Source organism: Cannabis sativa, chromosome 2 (assembly GCF_029168945.1).
Source record: "Cannabis sativa cultivar Pink pepper isolate KNU-18-1 chromosome 2, ASM2916894v1, whole genome shotgun sequence".
NCBI classification, from domain to species: Eukaryota; Viridiplantae; Streptophyta; class Magnoliopsida; order Rosales; family Cannabaceae; genus Cannabis; species Cannabis sativa.
In genome coordinates, this window is record NC_083602.1 from 4352814 (window position 1) to 4368312 (window position 15499).

A 15499-nucleotide genomic window follows, 5' to 3' on the forward strand; every position below is an offset into this window, starting at 1 on the left:
GCAGAATTAAACAAACATATATATACTATGAATAAGGATCGAAATACCTCCAGCCATTGATTCTTTGAGCATTAATCCCACATAAGCTTTGATCTGCAAAGGAAATTGACTACCATGGGTAATCGGGCTTCCTCGCTCTCTCAACTCTCTTTAGATGGAATTTGCTATTATGAACAGAATGAGTGAGGAGCTCGGGGACCGAGACCCTATATTTATAGGTGAGATACTCCATCAGTATCTGCGCCACATTAATTGTCAGAATATTTTGACAATTAATTCAGGAAATCAAATCAGGTAATGAATATAGAAATCTGACCATATATAGAATATTACATAATTGATTTTGTCCAGATTAAATGAATATAAAATATTCATTTAACAGAAAATCAATTATTTATTTATTTCCTTAAATAGAAAATCATTTCCTTAATTAGAAAATAATTTCCATAGATAAAATATTCTAATATTCTCCCACTTGGTCAGCATTTAAACTAAAATATTCAAACCCAACGTTCCTCATTATATAATAAACATACGAATCATAGCGACATGTCCTCATTATGAATCGAGTATTATCTTCCATGTATTACAATACATTTACTATATAACAATGTACTTTATGTGGCAATGTACTTAAGCGAATAAACCCTAACCCTTATGTTTATTCAGGTCCTCTTACAATAAATTTCTCAGATGAAATTAAGGTGCACATAAATATGAGAAAATATCGAAATTAGAGTTTCATTAAATAATTTTTGGTTGTACAAATAAAAAAAAAAACTGCATATGGGTTAACTGAATCCCATATTTACTTTATGATCCTTGAATTTGTGTTGCGGCATGCCTTTAGTCAAGGATCTATGCGATCACCCAATTCAGTTTGCGTGATTAATGACCACTTATCACGCCTTTTTATGGCTAAATACTTAATGTCGATATGCTAGCTTCGACCAGTACTCTTAGAGTTATTAGCCATAAATATTGTAGCTGAATTTATCGCAAAATTTTCTTAATGGCCTAATGAAACTGTAATTCTGAACTCTAGGCCTATTATGAAACTCTATAATACATCATACGAGATGTATCCTCAAAACAATAAATGAATCTGACTTCTATAGTGGGAATACCAATCAAGATTCTCTACAATATAACTTACTGGTAATCTTAAGGACGTAATAAAATATTGATTTACGTGAATCAATACAACCAGTGAAGTACGTTAGAATATAATTGGTTAACTATATTTCCAGATAGTCAATTCATATTAACAAAATATGTATGAATATAACTTTTAGTATCTTAAAGACACCTCATCACTTTGTATGAAGAATAAAGTGGTCTTAACTTTAATTATTCTGATACTACTTAACGATCCTAAAACAAATGTAATGCAAAGTCTTATTCAGACTCTTAAGCATACGTTATTAGGCTTCAAAAATTAGAAGCAAATGAATGTTCTTAATTTATTCTCAGTCCAGATCATTTTTCAGATGCTAGTTCGAGTTGAAGTTATCACACTTAAAGATAAAAGTTATATCAGATGAATAATACATAATTTTATTTAATCAGAGATGTTGTGGCTACTCTCTAATTAATTAAAATTATATATATTAGTTATATTCCTTATCTCAAATTATTAACTTTTATCATCATTTGCAAGTAACATATTGTCTACGTATAAAACAAATATTACTCCCACTAACCTTCTGGTATATAATTATTTCCATAATTCTCTTTTCAAGTCTAAATGAAAAGATGATATAATACCAATTTGTGAGATGTTTGTTTTAATCTATAGGTAGACACCTTAAGCTTGCATATGTTCACCACTATTAGAGGAAAATCTTTATGGCAATATACCTTCTTCTCTAGTTCACTGTTTGGAATTGATTAATGAATTGAAACAAGCAACAAATGCCAAGGTCTATAATAGAATCTTTTATAAAAACAAGTGAGAATGTAAATCTCATTTGTTATTGATTCTTAGTTCAAAATGAACTTCTTAGCAATGAATATCCTTTTATATCTTTATGTTTCTCAATGTTGCCTAATGAATATTATTGGTGAAAAAACCTATGCTTAATTAATGTTCTCCACCCCATTAGACAACTTTACTAAAGATAAACTTTATTGCTATTTAAGATATTCATTTCTTCATTCATGGCATATTGTACTACAACTTCAATTCTTTATCATTCTATAATTTAATTTGTGTCTCAAATTAATATTGTAGTTGAACTCTTATTGTACAAAATGTAATCACTAGAAAACATTGATCTTACTGTTCTAATAAGTCATCTTAAGGATGGACCAACAAACTCTTAAAAGAGCAAATGGTTCAATAACATGTTATTTTAGAAATTGTAAGCAATTACTAAATAACATAACTTATTAGAATTTTACCAATGACTTGTATATTATTAATGATTAGTTATGAATTCTCAATAACCATTAATCTTAAGGGATGTTGTGAATCATAATTAATCTAACACTTGAGGTGGAAGTTTGAGAAAATATGAATGATCTTTCTCGGAAACTAGGTTCCTAGATTGATCACTCCCACTGATCAAGTCAATTCTTAATTCCACAATTCTAGTGTTGTGAGATGGATAATAAAATATGTAACCCGTAAATCTTATAGCTTTTCAAATGAAATATGCTCATTTATGGTTTAGGGCCCAGATCTTTTCTTTGACAATTGTACTCTAACTATATATGGGTATTTATAAAATGTGTACATGTCATCAAGTCGGTTTTCAACCTTATCACAACTCAAAATATGTTTGAGAAACAACTTTGGTTAGAACACGATTCGATATGTACACCCCATTGTTGAGTATCAATAGACAAAGATTTAGGAAAGATTGGAGTTTGCTATGTAGGCTCCACCCCATGTCCAAAAAATGCTTAGTTTCTTAAATCTGTTACACACTATAATTTGGGTGTACCAAGCATATGTATCGGGCAATGAACCCATGCTTTCAAAGAAACTTTACAAATAGACTGGGAGTTTATCCATACTCACGAATTTTAATGTAGTATTCTCCATTTTATATTTGATCTCACTATCTTAATATGCAAAATGCACCATTTCTCTACTTAAGATTTAAATGTCTTTGAAACATATAAATCTATACTTTTGTAGAAAAATTATTTATGTGAGTAATCGTTAAAAAGGAGATGCAAAATTTGAGTCCATGTCTTCAAAATTAATTGACTTGTATGATTTCTAATATGATAGAATTCTAGTATGCACCGATTTTGACTTGTTGGAATACATATTCTTAATGAAATTCACACAAGTTCTAAATAAAGTTAGTAAAATCAAGTGTAATGAAGATCCCCACCATTTACTAACATTTTTTCTATTTACGGAGATATGTTCCATAATTTTTGGTGCTATAATGTAGAAGAATTCTTATTAATAACACATTTCTTATTGTCAGATTGAACTTGCATATCTTTATGAGTGACATCATTTGTAGTAAAGACCTCTAAATGTGTCTAAATCAAGTTTCAATAGAATCTTGGAACATAAAGATCTTTGCCAATTTTAAAACAAAGCCACTACTATATTGCTTGTTCCTTAAACTTCTAAATGTGAGAAGTTATCTTGTCTGTGGATAAGATTTGCTCACAGTTACTGACTTTCTTAGGTTTATTTGTAAACCTTGCAAGAAATTATGAATGTGGAATAACAATCTAAAATAATCCACTATGTGTTAATAATCACATTAACTATATTAGAATGAATTCATACACAATAAATTAAAATTTATTGGTGATAATAAAGTGTGATTTATTTTTCTTAATTATACAGTAAAAACTGTATATGCTTGATGAAATTATCAGAATAAATTTTGAAAATTTCTACTGTTATGGAAGAAATTTTCTACTAGTATGGAAGAAATTTATGAATAGTGATGTAATAAAATTACATATATAGTTTTGAGGTTTAAATGAATCATGTTTTTACCAATGAATAAACATGCTTAAATATGAAATCTTATTAAACAAAAATTGCCTGTGGGCTAAATTTTTAATTTAATAAGATTAGATTTAGATGTAGATTATGATAGATTTACACAATTTATGAAAAACTTAAAGTTTAATATTTCTATCTTAATGAAAGGTATGAAACACTTAATTATTTATAAATGTTTCAAAATTTTATACTTTATGATAAAATTATTAAATTAAATCTACATAATTTCCTGTGGGATAAATTAAGAGAATTTAATTTAACATATTAATCATGTGAATATAATAAAATCCCTGTAGGGTAAGATTATTATGTTCACATAATTCATGTCCATTATGTGATCTTAATCCACTTAATATATATAATTTTATATAATTAAGGATGCTGTGGCTACTCCCTAATTATTTAAAATTATGTGGTTCACTAGACACCAAAGTATAAACTGAAGATTAAAATTTTACTAAATCCAAAATTGCCTGTGGGCTAAATTTTAAATTTAATAAAATTAGATGAACTTTATGATAGATTTAATTAAACAATTAGTTTTGGAAAATGAAGGTTTATTATCTATCTTTAATTAAATTTGTGATAACACTATTAAATTAAATCCCCATAACTCCACAGTAGGGGTAAATTAAGAGAATTTAATTTAACATATTATCCTAATTAATTATACAAATATAATAAAATCCATGTGGGGTAAAATTATTATACCTATATAATTAATTACAAGTTATGTCCATTAAGGTGAATTTTAATTAATATATAATTTTATACAAATAAGGATGCTGTGGCTACTCCCTAATTATATAAAATTATATTTTCACTTTGACATTAGGTATTGGGCTCTACCTAAAAGTAATTTCGTTATTAACATAGTAGACAATCACTGAGATTAATGCTCCTAGTGTGGTCGTCCGAAGATCATTAAAAACCGTTCTAGATATGAGCATTTGTCCCAATTCATGTTTTCTTATGTCAAACCACAAAATTACTTACATTTTATTCATATTTTATTCATTTTAAGAAGTTTTATGAATATTTTATGAAGTTTTATGAAACTTAATGTGCTATATAAAATATTCAACCTATCTTAATGTTTGAATATTTCTAAATATATCTAGCACTATAAAAGGAATTTATGTATAGCATTTAAATCATACAAATCTAAATTAATTGCATTAAACATAAATTTGCCAAATAAATACAAATTAATACAATTATTGTATGATAATAAATTAAATGCTTAATTCCATAATATATAATTAATTATGCATTTATGACCATATAATATCTTAAATATTTATACTAATAATTAATTTGTATAAATAAGGTAATTATACAAATTAGTACAATTAATTATATGGAATGAATTAAATGCAAAATTAAAGACTATACTTAATGGCAGATTTTTCAAATTTTATTAATTTAAACAATAAATTACATAAATTTGGTAATAAATAATTAAATGCACAATTATACAAATTGCACAATTATTACATGCCTAAATAAATCATGTAATTAATTACCATATTAAAACAAATTTCCATTTTCAGTTTATACTAAATAACATATTAATTCTAAATATATGTATTAAATTAAAAATGGAAATTAATGAATGTAATTTATTGACTAAATTAACAATAGGAGAATAATTTATATTTCCAAATAAATAAAAAATATATATAAAAAAAAAAATCGAAATTTTTTCCCTTGTTTTTTTTTTTTTTTTGAAAAATACACTGCCATAAACGACATGATAAAATTTCCTTAAACTTCCAAAAATCATGAAATCAATTCCAAATGAATCTAAATGCAAAAATTAAGACATTCATATAGATTTTATGCATCGAAAATACATAAAACAAAGACTTTAAAAATCACCAAAATTTTCTGAAAAATAATTTTGAGATTTCTTTGTTTTTTCAAAGTGGATTTTCATGCTTAGAACAATCTATATTAATATATGAATGTATTAATACATATACAATATATATATAAATATATATACATATATATACAGAAAAATAAAAATACTGTATGTATATATATATAAACATGAAATGTATATATGTATATATTTGTATATAGCATTTAGATATATAAATAATATATATATATACAACATATATACGTAATGAAATGAAGAAAATATATATATATATATATATATATGTATATGAATATATATATATGAACTGAATGAATAAACAAGTATATATGTATGAAAATATATATGTATATATACAATTGGGATTGAATGAATATGAATATATAAATATATACACAAACGAAAATAAATATATATCAACACTGAATTAAATATATATATATAAACACTGTATATACGAGTATATATATATATGAAACTCAAACTAAAATCAAGGCAGAGATAAAAACCGCTCTGATACCAACTGTTAGACAATTTATATGTATAAACTGAAATATATGTATGTGTATATAAAATGCAGAATTAAACAAACATATATATACTATGAATAAGGATCGAAATACCTCCAGCCATTGATTCTTTGAGCATTAATCCCACATAAGCTTTGATCTGCAAAGGAAATTGACTACCATGGGTAATCGGGCTTCCTCGCTCTCTCAACTCTCTTTAGATGGAATTTGCTATTATGAACAGAATGAGTGAGGAGCTCGGGGACCGAGACCCTATATTTATAGGTGAGATACTCCATCAGTATCTGCGCCACATTAATTGTCAGAATATTTTGACAATTAATTCAGGAAATCAAATCAGGTAATGAATATAGAAATCTGACCATATATAGAATATTACATAATTGATTTTGTCCAGATTAAATGAATATAAAATATTCATTTAACAGAAAATCAATTATTTATTTATTTCCTTAAATAGAAAATCATTTCCTTAATTAGAAAATAATTTCCATAGATAAAATATTCTAATAAAAAAAGCAGATAATGTGATACATGCCTGGTATATATATTATAATGATAATAGTAATATGATATTCGATATAGCTGGCCTGGGGTTGAGTATTTTGCCTTGAGCTTTCTGGACCTTTGTAATTATTAAGTTTATTGATTATTTGTTAGTACAACTCCCATGTAGCTAAAGTGTTTGGTTACTGAGAAAGTGAAATTGAAAAACAGCTAATGTTAATCCAATCAGTACGTGATACATTTGTGTTTAATTGTGAAATGCAAATTTTGGGCTGAGTGGTTTTGCATTGCCTCATCTGAACCAACACTTGAAAATATTGCCTACTAATTTCTTTTAAAGGTTTTTATATTATCTTTGTTTAGGTTTAGTTAATACTGCTTAGTTATCAATAAGCAATGTTGTCTATACTTTGTTTTTTGATGCTTCATTTTATATTGATTAAGGTTTTCGAATTTGGTTTTTTTAAATGCAGGAAACTTAGAATGTCATTGCTCATAAAGATAAACCACAATTAACACCACACAAGAGATAAAACATCAACTGGGAGAAGTACGTTGTTCTCCACTTTCTGTATAAACGTTTTATAAATTTTGGATCACCTAAATCATTGCTTTAATCTTGTTTCTTTGCTTGCATATTGAGCTTGTTCAATTCAATCTCCCTTTTATTCATGAGTTTTATTATCGCTAATTTAGGTAATAAGGTATGTTATGTGTGAACCTACCTTAGGTGGCTAAGATAGAATGTGGATATTGTTAGCTTAAGAGATTCATGTTTAAGATCCATCTGAATGTGCTTAATTTTCATTTACTATAATCCCAGTGGGATTTGAGTACATTAATGCTTGCAAAAATAAAAACTAATAGAAAATTACAATGGTTCAATGAATTTTTTGTCTGAATTTTATCATATAAGCATATAAAATATGTATGATTAATCCTGAATAGAAATTAATTATGTGAACTTAATTGGAATTTTGTATTATTTGTGTGTTGCTGAATTTTTTCTCTCTATATATACATATAACCATTTAACTTGCCTTGGTACCGAAACACTAGATGATAAATTATTTGTCTTTATATGAAGCACAAAATTAAGTTAGATTGGTGATTATAACCTATTATTAAGTAGTGGTCTTTGTTACTTGGGAACCTTTTTATTTATCATATTAGAAAGTTCAGAGTTCACACTGACTTAATGGTCCGTAGTGATGTTCCTTTTCTTATTCCAATGATTGAGATTTCCTAAAATATTCTGGACTTTCTTTGCGAATGATGAGTATCTCTGTTCTGTTTATTTGCAGCATTTCGCCTCTTGCAACCGTAGGCCTCACTGAAGAAGAATCAATAGAGCAAGGAGAAGATTGCTTTTTTGAGATATATATTTTAACTTGATCAGTATAATTTTTTTTTATATATATATATATAATCTAACTTGACAAATGTATGAATTTTTTTTATAAGAATATTGTTACTGTTATTATATTTTTTTATCATTGTAAATCGAAAATCTAAATTCTAAAAATGTAGGGGAAGAATAGCATTAACATTTGTAATTTCTCTCTTGCCTCATATTGTCTGTCGGTTTATAACTGTCATTTATAGTAGTGTATTTTGTTGGTTATAATTTGACTAAAGCCTTTTCCAACAGTTATAAACTGTTATTTAAAGTGACTTTTAGCAACAGTTATAAATTGTCATTTAAAGAGACTTTTTCCATCAGTTACTACCCGATGGAAGTCTTTCCCAACAGTTATAAACCGTCATTTAAAGTGACTTTTTTTGACAGTTGTAAACCGTCATTTAAAGTAACTTTTCCCAACAGTTATAAGCCGTCATTTAAAGTTCCATATTTTTATGACACCCACATAGCCAACGGTTTTAGGAACCGTTGGAAAATAGTATAAAAGACAGTTATAAACCGTTGGGAAAAGCCAATTTTGTAGTAGTGAAGGGAAATTTTGAATAGGGATATGTGGGAGATTTTAGTAACTTATTGGGTACTACAATTGTTAATCTCAAACCGTTAAATGTTGTAGGTATGTCGAGTCAGCTCTTAAGTTAGCTATGCGAAAATCAATAGCCAAAACTGCTATGCGAATTAAGAAAAAAGAACTCAAAGAAATTAATACTGAAAAATTGAATGTCGAACTGTACAGATGTTGTACGAACGCCTACAAAAGTTGTGATTATGCTTAAGAAATTTGCTTTCATAAATCTTACTCTAATATTATGACAATTATTTGTGAAGAGAAAAATAACAAATGAAGAATAAAAAAGATGCATATAAATTAGAGTTTCATTCAATTACAAAGTTAAAAAAGTGAAAGAATACAACTAATAACTAAATAAGAAAGCCTTATATAGGCAACTAACACAAAAGATTAAAATAATAACTATTTAACAACGCTGCTATAAATAGAATCCAATTACATGATACAAGGTTGGTCCTGGAATTGGGTGGATCTTAGGAGAAAGAAAAATTATTGGTCCTTTATTTAAAAAAGGACCCAATAATTGGAGAAAGAAAAATACCGTTTTGGACTTATGTTTTGCAAAAGTTATTAATTGGACTCTTTATTTTGTTAAATGACAAAATAGACCCTGTATTTTCTAAAATAGTACAAATAAGACCCTAAATTGATTTTTTGTCAAAATAAAATTTAATTATAATCCGATCTAAAAGAGCTATGACAAAACTGTTTACATTTTTTGTATCTGTTCGTATTAGGAATTGTTTTCAAGTTGGTTATATTTAAAAAAAAAAGTGTCAAAAATTAAGCTCAGGGTCTTATTTTTACCATTTTAGAAAATACATGATCCATTTTGTCATTTAGCAAAATACATGATCCAATCGGTAACTTTTACAAAACATATGGTCCAAAATAATATTTACCTTTTAAAAAATATGTGGTATTTTCAAAAATTACTAAATTATATATATAATTTAAATAAAAAAAATATTTTTTTGGCTCCTAAGCTATGTGGGCACTAAGCACGGGCTTAACCCGCTTTAACCCAAACCTGGCCCTAACATGGTATTGGTATTAGAGGTAGGATAAGATATGACACTAATTTTTTTCTAAATAAATATATTGATAAATTTACATGGTATACTAACTTTTGCTATATTTTTATAAAAGTACTGTCAGACGGTATTTTTTTTTATTTTTTTACTGTATTTTTTATAAGTTTCATACTACAGTATACTGTGTTAAGTTTTCACTGGTGTTCTACTGGTGTTTTTTAGTTATTCTACTGTTGTTTTGAGTTGTTCTGTTTTGTGTTCTACTGGTATTTTATAAAAATACAGTATTTTTAAAAAACTTTTCCACGTGACAGTATTTTTGTAAAACTTAACCCAAATTCCAGTATTTTTGTAAATTCATATGCATGCCCATAGTCTAGCTATGTCAAGGCTCTCAACTTAAGCACATTATTAATTATCTCAATACTGTCAAATACTTAATAAGGACACAAGTAATTAAACTTCAAAAACCAATGTACGTATATGTTAAAACTAGTGGTGGGCATCATCCAATCCAATCTAATTGAACTGAACCGATCCAATCCAATCCAATTACAAAAAGTTAGATATCCAATTACAATTGGATTGGATGCTAAAAGTTGGATTCTAATTGAATTGGATCGGTTATTGGATGTCAATCTCAAAATCCAATTAAAAACCGATCCAATCCAATTACATTTATATATATTAAAAAATTATTTATATAATAAAAAATATTGAAAAATATATATTAGATTTTTTCAGTATGTTCAATTTGTAACACTTGATTGTTTAATGTATTTATTTTCATGATATTTTGTTCTATTTAATTACTTAGAAATGTTACTGTTTTAATTATTTAATTTTTAGCTACAATACACTTGTAAAAAATAGTATATTTATAAAGTATTAAATTTAAATAAAAAGTGATATTTAGTTTTTTACGTATTTTTCTTTATATTTTTAAGCTAATATTAAAATTTATGTATGTAATTGAATATCCAACTAAAAACCGATCCAATCTAATTAGTAATTGGATTGGATTGGATTGGATTTTAATCGTAACTGGATTGGATCGGATGATGGTTTTCTAAATCTAATTACTAATTAGATTGGATCGGATGAAGAAAAAAATGTTGGATTGGATCGGATGTACACCCCTAGCTAAAACACACATTATAAATAGCACAGATCAATTACTTACAATATCAACTATGAAAATTTTGGAACGGAATTTCAATCATAAATAAAGTATAATTAACTAAGTTCTCATAACACAGTTGAAAAATATTCTCCTTTTTTGGAAAGAAAGACACAAACAGAAGATTCAGAACTAAGCTACTTGGTTGGCTTCAATTCCCAGTCGATTTGGGAGAAACTTTAGTCTGTGAAACAACGGAGAACTCAACTTCCACAATTACAGTATCTTTTACGACATATCCATTTGAAGACTTGTGAAGATCTTCTAGTAACATAAAATCAGAAAAACCCCAACCACCTTTGCCACATATGAAACAATGTTGAACTGCATAAAACATGAAAATTATAAAATCAATGATCAAGCTTTTAATCACCATTGTTTTGTTATTGACTCTACTTAAATAATAATGATCATAATAAAATAATGCTAAAGGTACACCACTTGATGTTGCATGGCGATATTAGAGTATGTCACATAAGTTTTCAAATAACAATACTCTTAGAAAGCTCACTTACAACAGTATAGGTGTTATGAACACCTTATAACATATGAAAACAATATCCTTAAAAAAATATCCTAATAAATATGATTATGACCTGAACGCTTTTTGTGTTTAGAATTAACTTCGTCAATTACTCGTAGAGAGTACTCCGCATAAATTGTTGACTTATTTTTAAAGCTGCCTTCTACTATCATTAAAAACACTCCTAATGATTTTCCATCTGTACTTCGATTACCATTCGGGTAGATCCTTAAATACCTAGAACAAAAACAGCAAACAGAAAAACTAATAAGATTTGAACCAAAAATGTAAAGCAAAACTATAACAGTACTCTTTGAATGAGAATGTATATATATATCAAACATACCAGTTAGCTCCTCCAGAACTAAATTCTTCAGAACTGTAAGAATGTTTGTCCATTATCTTAGAAAACTCCTTAATCTCCCACCGGAAAATAGGATTACTTATGTCTCCACGTTCAAATACAGAAAGAGTTTCAAAGCTTGGAGTAGGATTAATGATAAAAACTTCAGCTCCAAATACACAACAGTCATTATGCAAATATCCATTGGATACATTTTTGAAACTTTCAACAGACTCTATTTTATCAAAACCCCATTCTTTTTTTATTTTATGAAAACGCCTCGTAGCTACAACAAACAAAAAAAACACAATGCACCCACATAAATATATATATAGAAATAACAAATAACTATATATTTTTATGTATAACTATTATACAGACTTAATTACCTTGCAAGGTCAAGTAATTGTCGTGTAAGTGATTATAGATAAACAATGAGAAGTTAACATTAACTTCCCAACCATTTGGAAGACTACTTTCTGTCTCACATATTGTCAAGTAGAGTGATATGTAGTTGTTATCAGTGATTAATCTCTTGTCTCCATTTGGATAAAATGACAATCTCCTATATATATATACACACACACATAGCAATTAACCCAAAAGACAGTTTTAAAAATACAAAAGAAATAACTGCAGTAATTTTCACAATATATTGTTACCATTTGTATCCTCCAACTTCAAAAAAAGAACTATCATGTTTTTCCTTTGACTTTGAAAGCAAACTAAACGATTTAACTTTCATCAAATAGTGAGATGGTGGAACATTTCTCATACATCTTGAAATTTCTACAAAATCAATAACACAAGACAAATATTACAAAATGACATAACTTAAATAACAGAATATGACTTAAATGTGAATAAAATATATATGTACCAGTATCCATGAGTGTAACTGATCGATAAGAGGAAAAAGTATTATTTGAGAGGATTTTGTATAAATAGAAGAAGAAGAAGAGATTGTACTATATATATATATAGTCCGATTTTATTACTTAGAGATGGATCGCTTCCCTTTCAGAAGTTGAAGTGTCATGTTTCAAGAACGAATGAAAATTTATATCGTGCTATAATATTAATTTCTTGAAGTATCGTTCCTTTCCAAAAAAAAAAAAACTATAATAATTATGGAGCAATAATAATAATATCAGCTTATATTTTCAAGACAACAATAACTGAGTTGTCTCATGACGCTAAGTTGTCTATCCCAGTTGAGTATCTTCATTTTGAGGGGTGTCGTTTATAATGGATGGAAATTTTAAATTATTTTTAAGGAAAATATATTTTTTTTTTTGGTTAATTAGCAATTTTTCTTCCCGAACTCTGACATATACCAAATCATGCCCCCTGAACTTTTTTGGCGGTTAAAAATTCCTCATAAACTATTGAGATTGTTAAATTTAAGGACTTTTATCTAATTTCATTCAATTTTATTGTTTTAGGTACTAAATCATGCTCCCCAGACTTTGATATCTACCAAATTATGCCCCTCAAACATTTATATGTATTAAATCATGCCCCCTGAACTTTCATCCATGTTAGAATTTTTTTTCTAAAATTAGATAGAAGTCCTTAAATTTAACAATCTTAATAGTTCAAGGGAAATTTTTAACGGCCATGTTAAATTAGACCTCCCCTGGTCTACTTATTATTACAGCTTTACAGAAGAAAGAGAAAAACAAAATAAAAGGCTCGTGGCTTTACCCACTCACCAGACACAACAACTTAAACAAGTTGTGTAACTGAATTTCTGTTTTGCAACAGAAATTCAGTTACACACCTTTTAACCTAATCTACGAATATAAAAGGGGGACCAGAGACTTACCAATCTCTCAGTTGAGAGATTCTAGAAGCTAGAAACCCAGATCTGAGAGTTAAGCTCTCGAAGTTGTTGTTCCAGGGTTCATGCAAAGAAAAGAAAGAGAGTTAGTGAGTGAGAAAGAAAACAAAAAGAGAGATAAACACAGAAAAGAAAAAGAGAGAACAACAATCAGAAATACCAGTCGACTTTGTGACTTGGATTTCTCACCTGATGTATGTTTCTTCAAGTATAGTGCAGATCTGAGGTCGATCTTCAAGGCGAGCTCATCAGAGGACGTACCCCTAATTTCTAGGGCGAACCTCTATAATTTCTGGTGTTTTTTTTGTTTCTATCTAACTCTACTGTTTTGGCGTTAATCTTTGTATGTGTGTGCTTGTGTTTTTCTGGGGAACATTTCTGGGAAGATCGATCTGTTTGATCCAGAAAGATCTCTGGTTCTAAGGTTTGAGAACCAGAGAGAAAGAGAGAGAGTTTGAGAAACTCTTGAAGGTTCGAAGTGAGAACTGAGCTAGGGTTAGCTTTGTTTGGCTTTGGTTTTGTTCAAAGCAGAACGACAAATCGTTTTGATTAAACGATTTGTCGTGCGGGAAGAAATGACCAAGTTTCTTTGTCGTTTGAATCATTTCTTTAATTGAATTTTCTGGGATAATTTTGTCCCTGTAGTTTTAATTTGATTATTGCTTGAGTTGGTGTAGGGCATTCTTGGAAATTCACAAGAAAATCCTACAGGCCAAAAAAGTTCAGGGGGCGTGATTAAGTACATGTCAAAGTTCGGGGAAAAAAATTGCTAATTATTCGCCTTTTTTTTTATTATTTTTTTTACAAGACTCTCAATAAAAGCACAAACTGTTAAAAAAAATTTTGTTAACCAAGAGTAATAATGTAATAAATAAATTCACTTCAAAAAATTACTACTTATAGTGACAACTTTTTAGTCATAACATAATTTTTTTGTGACTAAATGTGACTTATAGTCACAACAATATATTACTTGTGACTAAAACATAATATTTAGTTACAAGTTGTCACTAATTTAGTTTTAGTCACAACAAGTATTGTGACTAAAAATACATTTAGTTACAATAAATTTTAATTTTTGTGACTAATACTTTTAGCCACGGACCTTTTAATCACAACATAGGAATAATAATTTATAATTAGTCACAATCTTTTCTCTTTTAGTCACAAGTTTTGTTGTGACTAAAAGTAAGATTTTTTATAGTGACTTTAGAATATTAATGAATAATAATAATAGTAATAATAAATATAAATGACAAGAAAGTTTTAAGGTAGTTTTAAAGTTAATTCTTCATACTCCACGAGTACATATAGAAATTTACAAAGTGTATAAATACAAAATATAATTTATGAATTATCTTCTTTCTTTCTAAAATTGGCCATCCTTTTTTCCTAGGCCCTGCCCCTATTTATAGGAGTCTTGGGTGATTGATATTCCCTTGGGATCTTATCTTTATAACTGCCTATGAAATATGGAGAGTCCACACATTTCATATTTACATCACATGGGATAATAATAAATAACTGCTATAACTGCTCTTGTCTTTATCTATAAATAACGGTTATGCTGACTACACTTCTTTGTCTCGCTATACAAACAATCCTCTTAGGATGCTTTATTCTGAAGATAACTTTTTGGGTCTAAGTATACTATGGGAAGTACTTCTCGCGT

At 27.8% G+C, this 15499-nt stretch overlaps 1 protein-coding gene across 1 annotated transcript; it reads right to left on the minus strand.

Annotated features, from left to right (window-relative positions):
• Positions 1-11269: 11269 nt before the first annotated feature.
• Positions 11270-12572, minus strand: LOC115719801 (uncharacterized; the record flags this gene model as incomplete). The annotated part of the gene is made up of 4 exons (XM_030648991.2): positions 11270-11442; positions 11715-11878; positions 11988-12270; positions 12374-12572. Coding segments are annotated over 4 exons (819 nt in total), but the record flags the coding sequence as incomplete, so codon positions are not given.
• Between the last annotated feature and the right edge of the window lie 2927 nt (positions 12573-15499).